At 37.4% G+C, this 12653-nt stretch overlaps 1 protein-coding gene across 1 annotated transcript; it reads left to right on the top strand.

Moving 5' to 3' along the window:
• Positions 1-9116: 9116 nt before the first annotated feature.
• LOC105038393 (fructose-bisphosphate aldolase, chloroplastic) lies at positions 9117-12526 on the top strand. Its single transcript, XM_010914191.4, has 6 exons — positions 9117-9333; positions 10043-10312; positions 10966-11075; positions 11162-11252; positions 11708-11977; positions 12089-12526. Exons 1-6 carry the CDS (start codon positions 9187-9189, stop codon positions 12365-12367), a joined length of 1167 nt encoding a protein of 388 aa, XP_010912493.1. The 5' UTR covers positions 9117-9186; the 3' UTR covers positions 12368-12526.
• Positions 12527-12653: the final 127 nt, after the last annotated feature.

The following is a 12653-nucleotide window of genomic DNA, read 5'->3' as shown; positions in this document are numbered from 1 at the left end:
ATTGCAGCTAAATGTTATGTTATTACACAGAATTCAGTAGATTAGATGATCCTGCGGGTGGATTCCATGTTTTTGGAGGAATGGTTCATAAAAATAAAGAGTTTGAACCGTTAATACGAAAGAATATTTCTTCTTTTTTTTCCAATTCTTGTTGGGCACCAGCTGTCCCCCAGAGACACTGTTGTTAACCACTAAGAGGACCCAAAACAGAAGCCACCAAGCTCCTACAGGAATTTAGAATTGCAAAGCTTTAATGCCAATAAACAAGGAATCATGCTAACAAATATATTTTATTATGTTGGAAAAGGTAATGTATGTACCACTGTCTTCGAGCACACACCAGTCTAATGAGAATTTATACAGGTGAAAGTGGAAGCAGGCTAGATATCCCTTTCCACTAACAGGATTTCTAATGTTCAGAGAAGACCTGCATCCTGGATTTTGCCAGGTTTTCAATGCAGCTTGTGCTTGCCATGATCCGAAGGACACCAGGTTAATCTGCAAAATGGAATGAGGGCCTAGCTATAGTATTTTTCTAATATTTTTTTCATTATAATACTTTTAAATCTAAATTGTTCATTTGGATGGGGTTCGCTTAGACTTGTAATCTCCTATGTACTAATTGAATGTTCAGCGCATTTATTGTGAATATTTAATTTTTTTTATTATTTTATGTAAGGGTTGGAAGGTTGTAAAGAACCACCCATGTTTTACTGAACTGTTGTATGTACATAGAAGTGCTAGTTGCCGGACTTTGGTATTGGTGGAGCTCATGCTAGAAGAATGATGTATCTTCCCATGAACTTCTAACTAACGACACAAGAGTCCACCTCAATCCATCGTTCCAACACAGACTGTGTGAACCTTGTTGCTGGTGTTCATGCTTTGAGGACCTAAATGAGTTTCGTAATGTCCAATTTCAACATTCCACCGTAAACTAATGTCCAACTTTCAAGGGTGAAGATCACCGTCCTAAAGGTGTTCCATGGCGAGGTTGCTTCCAAATCGACCACATGATTATCGTGATGAAGCATGTGGTGAGAGATTTGGCATGAATGCAATGCAAGAATTTTTCTCAAAAATAAATGACTTTATTTTTGTCATGCTTTAGAAGATCCTTCACTCATTTTAAAGTCGGAAACATCTGTGTACTGGAAAATTTGAAAATGTCTATAGACACTAATGGAATAAACTAAAATTTACGTGCAGTGGTTTATCTCAGTTCTTTGATCGGATAATTTGAGTATGCGAATCAGCAAACAAATAATTTAATTGCTCTCCTTGAATATTTGCTTTAATCATGAAAACAAAGGTTGATTTGGGGATATCATAGTTATATTCATTTAATTTTTGAAATTTGGTTTAGTATTAAAACCTTTATAATATTTTAACAGCCACTGCAGTAATCTTGATGCCCTGTGATGTCATACAGTACGAAATTATGAGGTTTCTCCTTTTTCTCCTAGCTCTTGTTTTTTCGAATTCATGGCAACTACAAACTTAAACCCAGATCCCTGCCCAATCCCGGTGCCATCTCTACGTACTCCCCTCCCGGAAATCCTAAACCCAGTTCTTTATCCTGACCCATTGCTCACATGTAGCAATCCCTAATTTTCAAAAGAATGTAGCTCACGACCAGCACGAGTGATTATCAAAGAAGCCTCTGGAAACCAGTTACTAAAGACTTGTTCTTCGCTCCCCTATAAAAAATAAAAAAAGATTTGTTCTTTGCTAGGTTCCTTGCAAGGGAATCCGATTGTATTTTTGGTGCGAAAGAATAATTGGTCTCCTTTCGTGGCTTCAATCATTGAACTGCATTTCGCACATCTTTCAAAGCATGATATAAACTTTAGAATTTGTGCTAAAGATGGATAGAAAATGTTCATCATGTTTTGAAAGATGTGCAAATGACGATCCAACATAGAAGTCACGAAAGAAGATCAATCATTCTTTCGCATGAAAGATACAAGTCCAAACGCTTATAGTTGGACGCAATTTGATGCAGTTCACATCAAGGATTTTTTCCCCCCTCCCCTTTTTTTGTGGTTGGGTTAGGGGAGTCAATGTAAGAAGAGTCCTGGTGATGGACAATAGCTGTGATAATCCGATCCAATTGGGCCCAAAACCAGCTCACAAAGCCCACCAGAAAAAAAAAAAAAAAAAAAAAAACAGAGCAGGGAGGAAGACTCCCGATCGGAATCTTCCTCTTCCCCGTTTTCGATCAAAAATCGGAGTCCTAGGGCCATTAAAAGACCCTAGGACGAGCTCTATAAGAATCTCCCTCCTCCCCTCTAAGTGTAGAGCCATCATTCACCGACGATCGCCGGAGTTTTTCTACGATTTTTCCGTTTGAAGCCGTGGCCCCTCGACCTGTGCTCGCCGCGATTTCACGCCGGTGGGGGTCACCGGAGGTTGTGGTAAGGTCTCCCTCCTCTCCCTCTCTTCTCTCCCTTCTTTTCCGTGCCTGTGAGCATGATGGCCGATGACGGGTGTCGCCGGATTTAGTTGGAAAAGGAAACCCCCTGTTCATGCCGCCTCTTTCCTCTGATTTTCCGACGCCGACGGTCACGCCGACCGCCGGCTCTGGCCTCTCCGAATCCGGGAGAGTCGGCCGTTGCCGCCGGCCACCATCGGGCATGATATGGCCGTGATCGGCCGGTCAAGGCACGGGGACCTCTAAGTCCCCTGTTTCGGCCCAATGAAAGCCCGGGAAGAAGAAGAAAAGAAAAGAAAAGAAAAGAAAAAAGAAAAAGAAAAAGAAAAGAAAAAGGAAAAAGAAAAAGAAAAGCAAAGAAAATATAAAATAGAAAAATAAAATAAAATAAAATAAGAAAAGAGAAAATTTTCCTCTCTCCCCTCTTTCTCCCTCTTTCTCTCTCTTTCTCTCTCTCTATTGTCTCTCTCTAAAAAGAAAAAGAAAAAGAAAAAGAAAAAAAAATATATATATATATAATAAAAAAATATATATGTGAGAGAAAGTTTTTCTCATCTCTCTCTTAAGTCTTTCTCTCTCTAGAATTAGACTTTCTCTCTCTACCTTTTCTCTCCATTTTCTCTCTCTAGATTTTCTCCTTATTTTCTCTCTCTAGATCTTTTTATCTCTTTTTATGGATTTTATCTCTCTAGGGTCATTCTCTCTCTCTAATTGCATCACAGACCCTAGGAGAAATTTGAAATGAAAATATGATGATCTGGGACTGCTCCGAAATTCGTGCAGTAGATCGGATCCCGATCCGATTCTTTTTCGAAATTGATAATATCAATCATGGTTAATCTATATTAAGTCACCTTGATATGACCTCTGATGATCTCAATCATGATTGCTACTTTTAAAGGATACGAAGATTCTCTCTCCACTTTCTCTCTCTACTTTCTCTCTCATGACCGACTTTCTCTCTCTAAAAAAAAAAGATCTATGAATCCTGTATCGAGTCATGCCTTTATCTTTTAGAAGCTCATATTGACTCTAACAAGATGATCTGAAGTTGCTTTGATATCTGTGCTGTATGTCAACCTCATCTGATCGTATCAAAGATCTTTCAAATTTATTATTAAAGAACTCTATTGATTGATCTTGACTTTAATTCGATCTGTGCCTCACGATTTCTTGATCAAGTCACTTGAATCTGACTCTCAGATCAAAGATCCTAAATTACCCTGGTATCTGGATAGACCGACACCTCCGGACAACAATCCTCTTTCCTTATGATTTAATCTTATTATATTTATGGAGTAGAAATTGACGATGATTTGATGTTTTAAATAGGATTAGCTGATTCTTCTAACAAAGTCTGAAAATCTTAGATGAAAGAGGTAAGTGGATTTTATGCTCCTTATTTATTTTAAAATGATCATATTTTTATGTAAAGAATTGGTATTGATGAAATCATAATTTTTCATAAAATAAGGATCGGCATATGTGATATGAAAAAGCATGTTTTATTATGAGCATTGATTTCATGAATATGTCTTATGAAAATAGCATGATTATGAAGCATGAATTTCATTGTTTTTCCATCTATGTATATGTATGCTTTAAGAAAAAGATATAATGATTTCAAAGGCTCTCAAATGGCTATGAATGAATCCCTTCGGAAAGGTCGACATCTGGAGCTAGCATCCACACGAAACATGGCCCTGCCAACGGGTATAAAGTTGGCGCATGAATTAAGAACTCTGTCGATTAAGAAACATGACCCTGTCACAGGTATAATAGTGACCTTAGCACGAATATCTGTGAGCAATGTTTTGAAACATGACATGAATACATGATGAAAATGATTTACGATTCATGATTGTGAAATATACATGATTTATGCATGCATGATGAGTTTATAACTTGTTTGTTATATGCTCTATGAAATACTTTATTTTGTATTATCTGTTATTTTCTAAATATTACATTATCATGAAAAACTTATGCTTGATCCGGTAAGGAAGCGGAAGTCTACTTACTGAGCTAGTGTAGCTCATATTCTTTTTGTTTTCTTTTTGTTTGAACAGAGAAATAAGGTTAGGATCGGCAAAAGGAATCCAAGCTTGAAGATCGGCATAGCAAGCTGAAAAAAATTGGCAGCAGAAGTTTAATTTATTTTATAATCATGGATTTGTAGTTATTCATGAATGTTGAGATTCGGGTCAGTACTTACTTTTGGATTTAGATGCTCTGAATCCATATTGGTTCGATTATTTGATGAATAATAGAATTGAATCTTTTTTTATTTGACGGATTTTTAGATGATTATGATGAATTGACTTCGTGTTATCGTGGGTTCCATCCCTCGGTAGCATGGCCGTGTTATGTCCCGGATTTGGGGCGTGACATTTTATGGTATCAGAGCTTAGGTTTAAGATCATTAAGATTATAAAGTGATATCAAAACTTTATGTATGATCAATAGGATGTGACCGAGTGGAGTATAATGGATAATATCAGAGCTTAAGATTATGATCAATAAGGACGTGATAGAATGATATAAAGTTTAGATCATGATCACTAGAGAATATGACTTAAGTGGTATTTGAGCTTAAGGTTAGCATTATTCGGGATTGTGACTTTAGTGATATTTGAACTTGAGGCTAAGATCATGAGGAACATGATAGATATAAAAGAAAGGATTCAATAATTTGATTTCGAATCAATAGGTATTATGATGAAATTTATGCATAAGTGGCATATGAGGTCTATAATAGAATTGACGAGTTATATCATAGATTTCAATTAGCAAGGTTGACCTGAGTACGAGAAGTGCTGATCCTAGAATGATGTGGGAGGTATTGATATATTATGTTAGGTATATTTGATGATATTGGAATGCTAAACCTATATGGATAAAGGATATGATAATTTTGCTGATTTTGATTTCTTTGCAAAGAAAGGTTGGTTTGAAAGTTGTCTAAATGATTGTAAAGTAAATCGAAGGTTAACTCAAATTAATTCTAGACATATTGGATTCTTGAGGAGTGGCGAAGCTTATGTAATAAGTTCAAGCATAGAAGGTGGATGAAGATTTAATTTTGATGAGCTATGCCTAAGAGATAGTAATGACAAGGAAATCTTAAATTTTACCCTAAATTGTATATGAAATCTGAAAGATTGGATCTAACTTTGATTGATTTAATATACAAAGATATTTTTGATAGACTTAGATAATTTGGTAAATTGAGATCAGAGTGCGCAGCAAAAGCATGGTGGTCTGAATTGATTAGAAATATTAATCCTTTAAATCAAAAGATATTATGAAATACGTTAGTTGTAAAAAAAAAAAGAAGGATTTTACTGATAATAAATGGATGCTAGAAAAAAAAAAAAATTTTCTCCGAATTATTGATCGAAAAGAGCAAGTTCTAAGACGGCGTATCTTTCCGTATGTAAAGATTCATTGGAGTAATCATGAAGAGAAAGAGGCCACTTGGGAGCTTGAAGATGATATGAAGACGAGATATCCATACTTATTTGAAAATGAAGGTATGTTAAATTTTGAGGACGAAATTTTTTTTTAAAGAGGGTAGAATATGATAATCCGGCCCAATTGGGCCCGAAACCAGCTCACAAAGCCCACCAGAAAAAAAAAAAAAAAAACAGAGCAAGGAGGAAGACTCCCGATCGGAGTCTTCCTCTTCCCCATTTCCGATCAAAAATCGGAGTCCTAGGGCCATTAAAAGACCCTAGGACGAGCTCTATAAGAATCCCCCTCCTCCCCTCTAAGTGTAGAGCCATCATTCACCGACGATCGCCGGAGTTTTTCTTCGATTTTCCCGTTTGAAGTCGTGGCCCCTCGACCTGTACTCACCACGATTTCACGCCGGTGGGGGTCACCGGAGGTTGTGGTAAGGTCTCCCTCCTCTCTCTCTCTTCTCTCCCTTCTTTTCCGTGCCTGTGAGCACGATGGCCGACGACGGGTGTCACCGGATTTAGTTGGAAAAGGAAACCCCCTGTTCACGCCGCCTCTTTCCTCTGATTTTCCGGCACCGACGGTCACGTCGACCGTCGGCTCTGGCCTCTCCGAACCCGGGAGAGTCGGCCGTTGCCGCCGGCCACCATCGGGCATGATATGGTCGTGATCGGCCGGTCAAGGCATGGGGACCTCTAGGTCCCCTGTTTCGGCCCAATGAAAGCTCGGGAAGAAGAAGAAAAGAAAAGAAAAGAAAAGAAAAAGGAAAAAGAAAAAGAAAAGAAAAAGGAAAAAGAAAAAGAAAAGCAAAGAAAATACAAAATAGAAAAATAAAAAAAAAAAAAATAAGAAAAGAAAAAATTTTCCTCTCTCCCCTCTTTCTCCCTCTTTCTCTCTCTTTCTCTCTCTCTATTATCTCTCTCTAAAAAGAAAAAGAAAAAGAAAAAGAAAAAAAATATATATATATATAATAAAAAATATATATGTGAGAGAAAATTTTTCTCATCTCTCTCTTAAGTCTTTCTCTCTCTAGAATTAGACTTTCTCTCTCTACCTTTTCTCTCTATTTTCTCTCTCTAGATTTTCTTCTTATTTTCTCTCTCTAGATCTTTTTATCTCTTTTTATGGATTTTATCTCTCTAGGGTCATTCTCTCTCTCTAATTGCATCACAGACCCTAGGAGAAACTTGAGATGAAAATATGATGATCTGGGACTGCTCCGAAATTAATGCAGTAGATCGGATCCCGATCCGATTCTTTTTCGAAATTGATAATATCAATCATGGTTAATCTATATTAAGTCACCTTGATATGACCTCTGATGATCTCAATCATGATTGCCACTTTTAAAGGATACGAAGATTCTCTCTCCACTTTCTCTCTCTACTTTCTCTCTCATGACTGACTTTCTCTCTCTAAAAAAAAAGATCTATGAATCCTGTATCGAGTCATGCCTTTATCTTTTAGAAGCTCATATTGACTTTAACAAGATGATCTGAAGTTGCTTTGATATCCGTACTGTATGTCAACCTCATCTGATCGTATCAAAGATCTTTCGAATTTATTATTAAAGAACCCTATTGATTGATCTTGACTTTAATTCGATCTGTGCCTCACGATTTCTTGATCAAGTCACTTGAATCTGACTCTCAGATCAAAGATCCTAAATTGCCCTGGTATCTGGATGGACCGACACCTCCGGACAACAATCCTCTTTCCTTATGATTTAATCTTATTATATTTATGGAGTAGAAATTGACGATGATTTGATGTTTTAAATAGGATTAGCTGATTCTTCTAACAAAGTCTGAAGATCTTAGATGAAAGAGGTAAGTGGATTTTATGCTCCTTATTTATTTTAAAATGATCATGTTTTTATGTAAAGAATTGGTATTGATGAAATCATAATTTTTCATAAAATAAGGATCGGCATATGTGATATGAAAAAGCATGTTTTATTATGAGCATTGATTTCATGAATATGTCTTATGAAAATAGCATGATTATGAAGTATGAATTTCATTGTTTTTCTATCTATGTATATGTATGCTTTAGGAAAAAGATATAATGATTTCAAAGGCTCTCAGATGGCTATGAATGAATCCCTTCGGGAAGGTCGACATCTGGAGCTAGCATCCACACGAAACATGGTCCTGCCAACGGGTATAAAGTTGGCACATGAATTAAGAACTTTGTCGATTAAGAAACATGGCCCTGTCATGGGTATAATAGTGACCTTAGCACGAATATCTGTGAGCAATATTTTGAAACATGACATGAATACATGATGAAAATGATTTACGATTCATGATTGTAAAATATACATGATTTATGCATGCATGATGAGTTTATAATTTGTTTTGTTATATGCTCTATGAAATGCTTTATTTTGTATTATCTGTTATTTTCTAAATATTGCATTATCATGAAAAACTTATGCTTGATCCGGTAAGGAAGCGGAAGTCTACTTACTGAGCTAGTGTAGCTCATATTCTTTTTGTTTTCTTTTTGTTTGAACAGAGAAATAAGGTTAGGATCGGCAAAAGGAATCCAAGCTTAAAGATCGGCATAGCAAGCTGAAAAAAACTGGCAGCAGAAGTTTAATTTATTTTATAATCATGGATTTGTAGTTATTCATGAATGTTGAGATTCGGGTTAGTACTTACTTTTGGATTTAGATGCTCTGAATCAATATTGGTTCGATTATTTGATGAATAATAGAATTGAATCTTTTTTTATTTGACGGATTTTTAGATGATTATGATGAATTGGCTTCGTGTTATCGTGGGTTCCATCCTTCGGTAACATGGCCATGTTATGTCCCAGATTTGGGGCGTGACAATAGCTGAGAGCCACCTCTTGAGCATCCACTAGCTTGGGAGGAAAAGAAAAGATCTGCAAATTTAGGACAGTGATGGTAGGCCACATAGGTTTTTTTGAGATCATGAACCATAAAAATTAACAGATTTTTTCCTTCCCAGTTTCTCCTTCTAAGGTCCCACATCTGAGCCTCATGGAACATCACCCATTTTTATGGACTAAAATTAAATGAACAAGAAAATGTGAAACACAAACAAGAGCAAAGGCGCAGACAAAACATATCACCCAGCTAATACCTCTTTCCACCATTCAAATCCAGAGAACAACCTCCACCTCACAACCCATATCCTTCTTTTGGCTCCTTACCACCATAATAAACATAAATATACACATAACAACTACCTTACACCTGAAGAGAATACTCAACATCCAAGGAGAGCAGAGCTCAAGGCCACAACTTTCTTGCTCTGCAAATGGCCTCGGCTACTCTCCTCAAGTCTTCCTTCCTTCCCAAAAAGTCTGAATGGCTCAACACCCGCCCATTGTCGAGCGCTCAGCCCATGGCGGTCTCCTTCACTGTCCGTGCTGGCGCATACACCGACGAGCTTGTCAAGACTGCAGTAAGCTAACTATTTTGTAGTTCCTTGTTCTGTGAAACATCTAATACAAACACTAGAAAAATCCTTGATATGATTGCCTTGTGATAGAGGTATATGAACTGCTTGAGGCCATATATTATGAGCTTGGGTCTTGGTGCACTTTACATTTCAGATATGATCATATCTAACTGACTTGTGATTCCATTTATGAACTGGTTGGAATCATATGACTGGGATTTTCAGCCTTGATTCAAACAACATAAAAACATACCAGCTTTTTAGTTGACAATATCACTATCAGGCAGCATGGCTAAGTTCTTTGTTCAATAAATCCAGTTATATTATAAAGCTGATGAATGTAGGAATCACCAGTCAGTCCACACAACCATGTGATTATTAATTAATAAAAAAGACTATTAATTAACACAAAAGTCGACTTCCATGATCACATAACCAATATTAATAAAAAGGCTGATATTTGAGATAGCAATTTTTTCCTGATGCTAGAATTTCTAGTGAGTCCAGAATAAGTCAGTGGGTTTCTGATGATGATTGATAGGTATAAGACAAAATAGTAACCTTGTAAGCTGGTACAGAATATTCCACAAATCTGGAAGGCCGGCTTCAAAACCTGCAATCAGATCTGAGCATTTCAGATTGTAGATTTTCTGATTCTTACATTCCAGATATGAAATTAAATGTCCTCAAAGAAATCGAATTATTTTTGCAGAAAACCATTGCATCACCAGGAAGAGGAATATTGGCCATGGATGAATCCAATGCCACCTGCGGTAAAAGACTCGCATCGATTGGGCTGGAGAACACTGAGGCTAACCGACAGGCCTATCGAACCCTCCTTGTCACAGCTCCTGGTCTGGGTCAATACATCTCTGGTGCCATCCTGTTTGAGGAAACACTGTATCAATCAACCACAGATGGGAAGAAGATGGTTGATGTTCTTGTTGGACAAAACATAATGCCAGGGATCAAGGTTGACAAGGTAAGCAATATTCTCAACACCATGTTCTTTTATGCATTGATGTGTTCATCGGCATCACATTGCAAATTCAGCCAAAGTCTTGGCCAACTTGTTCTAGTCATAAAAATACACTTCCCCCCTCACTACCACAGATCCTCAGATACTTAGTTTTCAAAACCTCAATTTGAACTGTATATTGAAAATAATCCATCAAGATAAAGGAGAACATAAATCCCATACCATTACATAACCACTTACTAGAAGAACATAAGTGGATTTCAAACTTCAGAAGTCAGTGGTGGTTGTTATATCAGAAAAGAATGAGACTTGATGCATAATCATTAGATCAAGCAATGGAAGAAGCTATTTCTCTAAAAAGAAGTGATGGAAGAATATATAGAGCAAAGCTTTTGGCTTTAAACCTTTTTTTTTTTTTTTTTCAAAGGAAGGGATGGGAACCCCATTACTCAAAAACAACAAAACAGGTCCATGCAGATTTGCATGTCTTCATGTGCATGCGCATGCGCCTTCTGCACATTTGTGTTTCTGTGATATAGAAATATTAAGATTTGACCTTAAATTCATAGAGCACACTTGTTATGAATGTGAGTAGGAGAAATGACTAACAAAAGGGAGAGCTTTAAAATTAAATTCTGGTTTCTGCTGATTGCCAGGGTCTTGTACCACTAGCTGGCTCAAATGATGAATCATGGTGCCAAGGATTGGATGGCCTAGCATCACGATGTGCAGCTTACTACCAACAAGGCGCCCGCTTTGCCAAATGGTGAAATCTACTTAGTGCCCACTATTTGTTATGATTTTAAGACATAAATGTTTTGCAAGGACTTATCCTTGTCAAGGGTCTTGCAGGCGTGCAGTGGTCAGTATCCCAAATGGACCATCAGCTCTTGCAGTGAAGGAAGCTGCATGGGGTTTAGCTCGATATGCTGCCATTGCTCAAGTAAATATCTCTTCTTTTTTCACAGTTCTTTAAAAATTACAAGGTGGATCAACTTAATGTGCAAACTATATTCTAGACCCTTAGAACAGTTTGTAATTAGAGTTCAGCACCCTATCTCCTTTAGTTGCTTAATATATTACTGATCCATCTGAAAAGCAAGAAATACAGGAAATGACCACAGGAAGGTGCTGGTAAACATACATAGAAATCTCACCTCCTTAAGTGAGAACTTTTTTCTTGTACACATTGCATTCAATTGCTTTAATGAAAAAAAAAAAAAAAAAAGGTTTATGTAGCTCCATGTTGTCAAATGAAAAAGGTGTTGGTAGTTGGAGATAAAAAAAACGAAAGGATATTATGAACACAAAATCAGTTCAAATCTTCTGATTATGAAATCACCTTAATTATGTATCTATTAATTTAGAGTAATCAGTGCATGGGAATATATGTTGCAGGATAATGGATTGGTTCCAATAGTTGAGCCGGAAATACTGCTGGATGGAGATCATGGAATTGAAAGGTCCTTTGAGGTTTCGCAGAAAGTATGGGCTGAGGTCTTCTTCTACATGGCCGAGAACAATGTCATGTATGAGGGCATCCTTCTCAAGCCAAGCATGGTAACACCTGGAGCTGAATGCAAAGAGAGAGCCACTCCAGAACAAGTGGCTGAGTACACCCTGAAGCTTCTCCACAGAAGAATTCCACCTTCTGTCCCTGGCATCATGGTACTCTCTTTTGAAAATTTATAGATTCTATGAAGGTTATCTTGTACAAGTGATGACTAACAGATAAAGGAACCAAATACTCAAAATCTTTTGGATGTTTATGGCAAACAGTTCCTCTCTGGAGGTCAGTCTGAAGTGGAGGCAACTCTGAACCTGAATGCCATGAACCAGAGCCCCAACCCATGGCATGTCTCCTTTTCTTATGCTAGAGCTCTTCAGAACACTTGCCTGAAGACATGGGGAGGAAGGCCAGAGAATGTGAAGGCTGCCCAAGATGCTCTCCTTGTCCGAGCCAAGGCCAACTCTCTTGCTCAGCTTGGAAAATACATAGGTGAGGGCGAGTCCGCAGAGGCTAAAGAGGGAATGTATGTCAAGAATTACAGCTATTAAGATAGCAAGACCTTTCAGTCAGTGTTATAGAATTTCAGAATACTGCTATATGTACAGCAGGAGGTGGTGAATGTAAACCATTATTGTCGAGCTGCTCTGGATTATTAAGTTTGTGTAATAGTAGAGTGGCACAAGGCCAAACCCACATTGATGAGATAAGTCCTGTTGGCTGTGGTTGTTTGCTATTGCACATTTTTCTTGAGAATGAGCAAAATTCTGATAAACAAACTTTTTTTTTTATGAAAGGGAGTCATTGGAGCAGGGAGTTCCATAGAACACCAAATTT

The sequence above is a fragment of the Elaeis guineensis genome, chromosome 1 (genome assembly GCF_000442705.2).
Source record: "Elaeis guineensis isolate ETL-2024a chromosome 1, EG11, whole genome shotgun sequence".
Classification (NCBI taxonomy): domain Eukaryota; kingdom Viridiplantae; phylum Streptophyta; class Magnoliopsida; order Arecales; family Arecaceae; genus Elaeis; species Elaeis guineensis.
The sequence above is the reverse complement of the archived record's forward strand: the minus strand, read 5'-3'. Positions and strand labels throughout refer to the sequence as shown.

Excerpts from the sequence above, each read along its gene's own strand:
- LOC105038393 (XM_010914191.4), top strand. The coding sequence starts at position 9,187 with ATGGCCTCGGCTACTCTCCTCAAGTCTTCCTTCCTTCCCAAAAAGTCT. Across the intron at positions 10,313-10,965 it reads CAGGGATCAAGGTTGACAAG|GGTCTTGTACCACTAGCTGG; the intron begins GTAAGCAATATT and ends GCTGATTGCCAG. Across the intron at positions 11,076-11,161 it reads GGCGCCCGCTTTGCCAAATG|GCGTGCAGTGGTCAGTATCC; the intron begins GTGAAATCTACT and ends AGGGTCTTGCAG.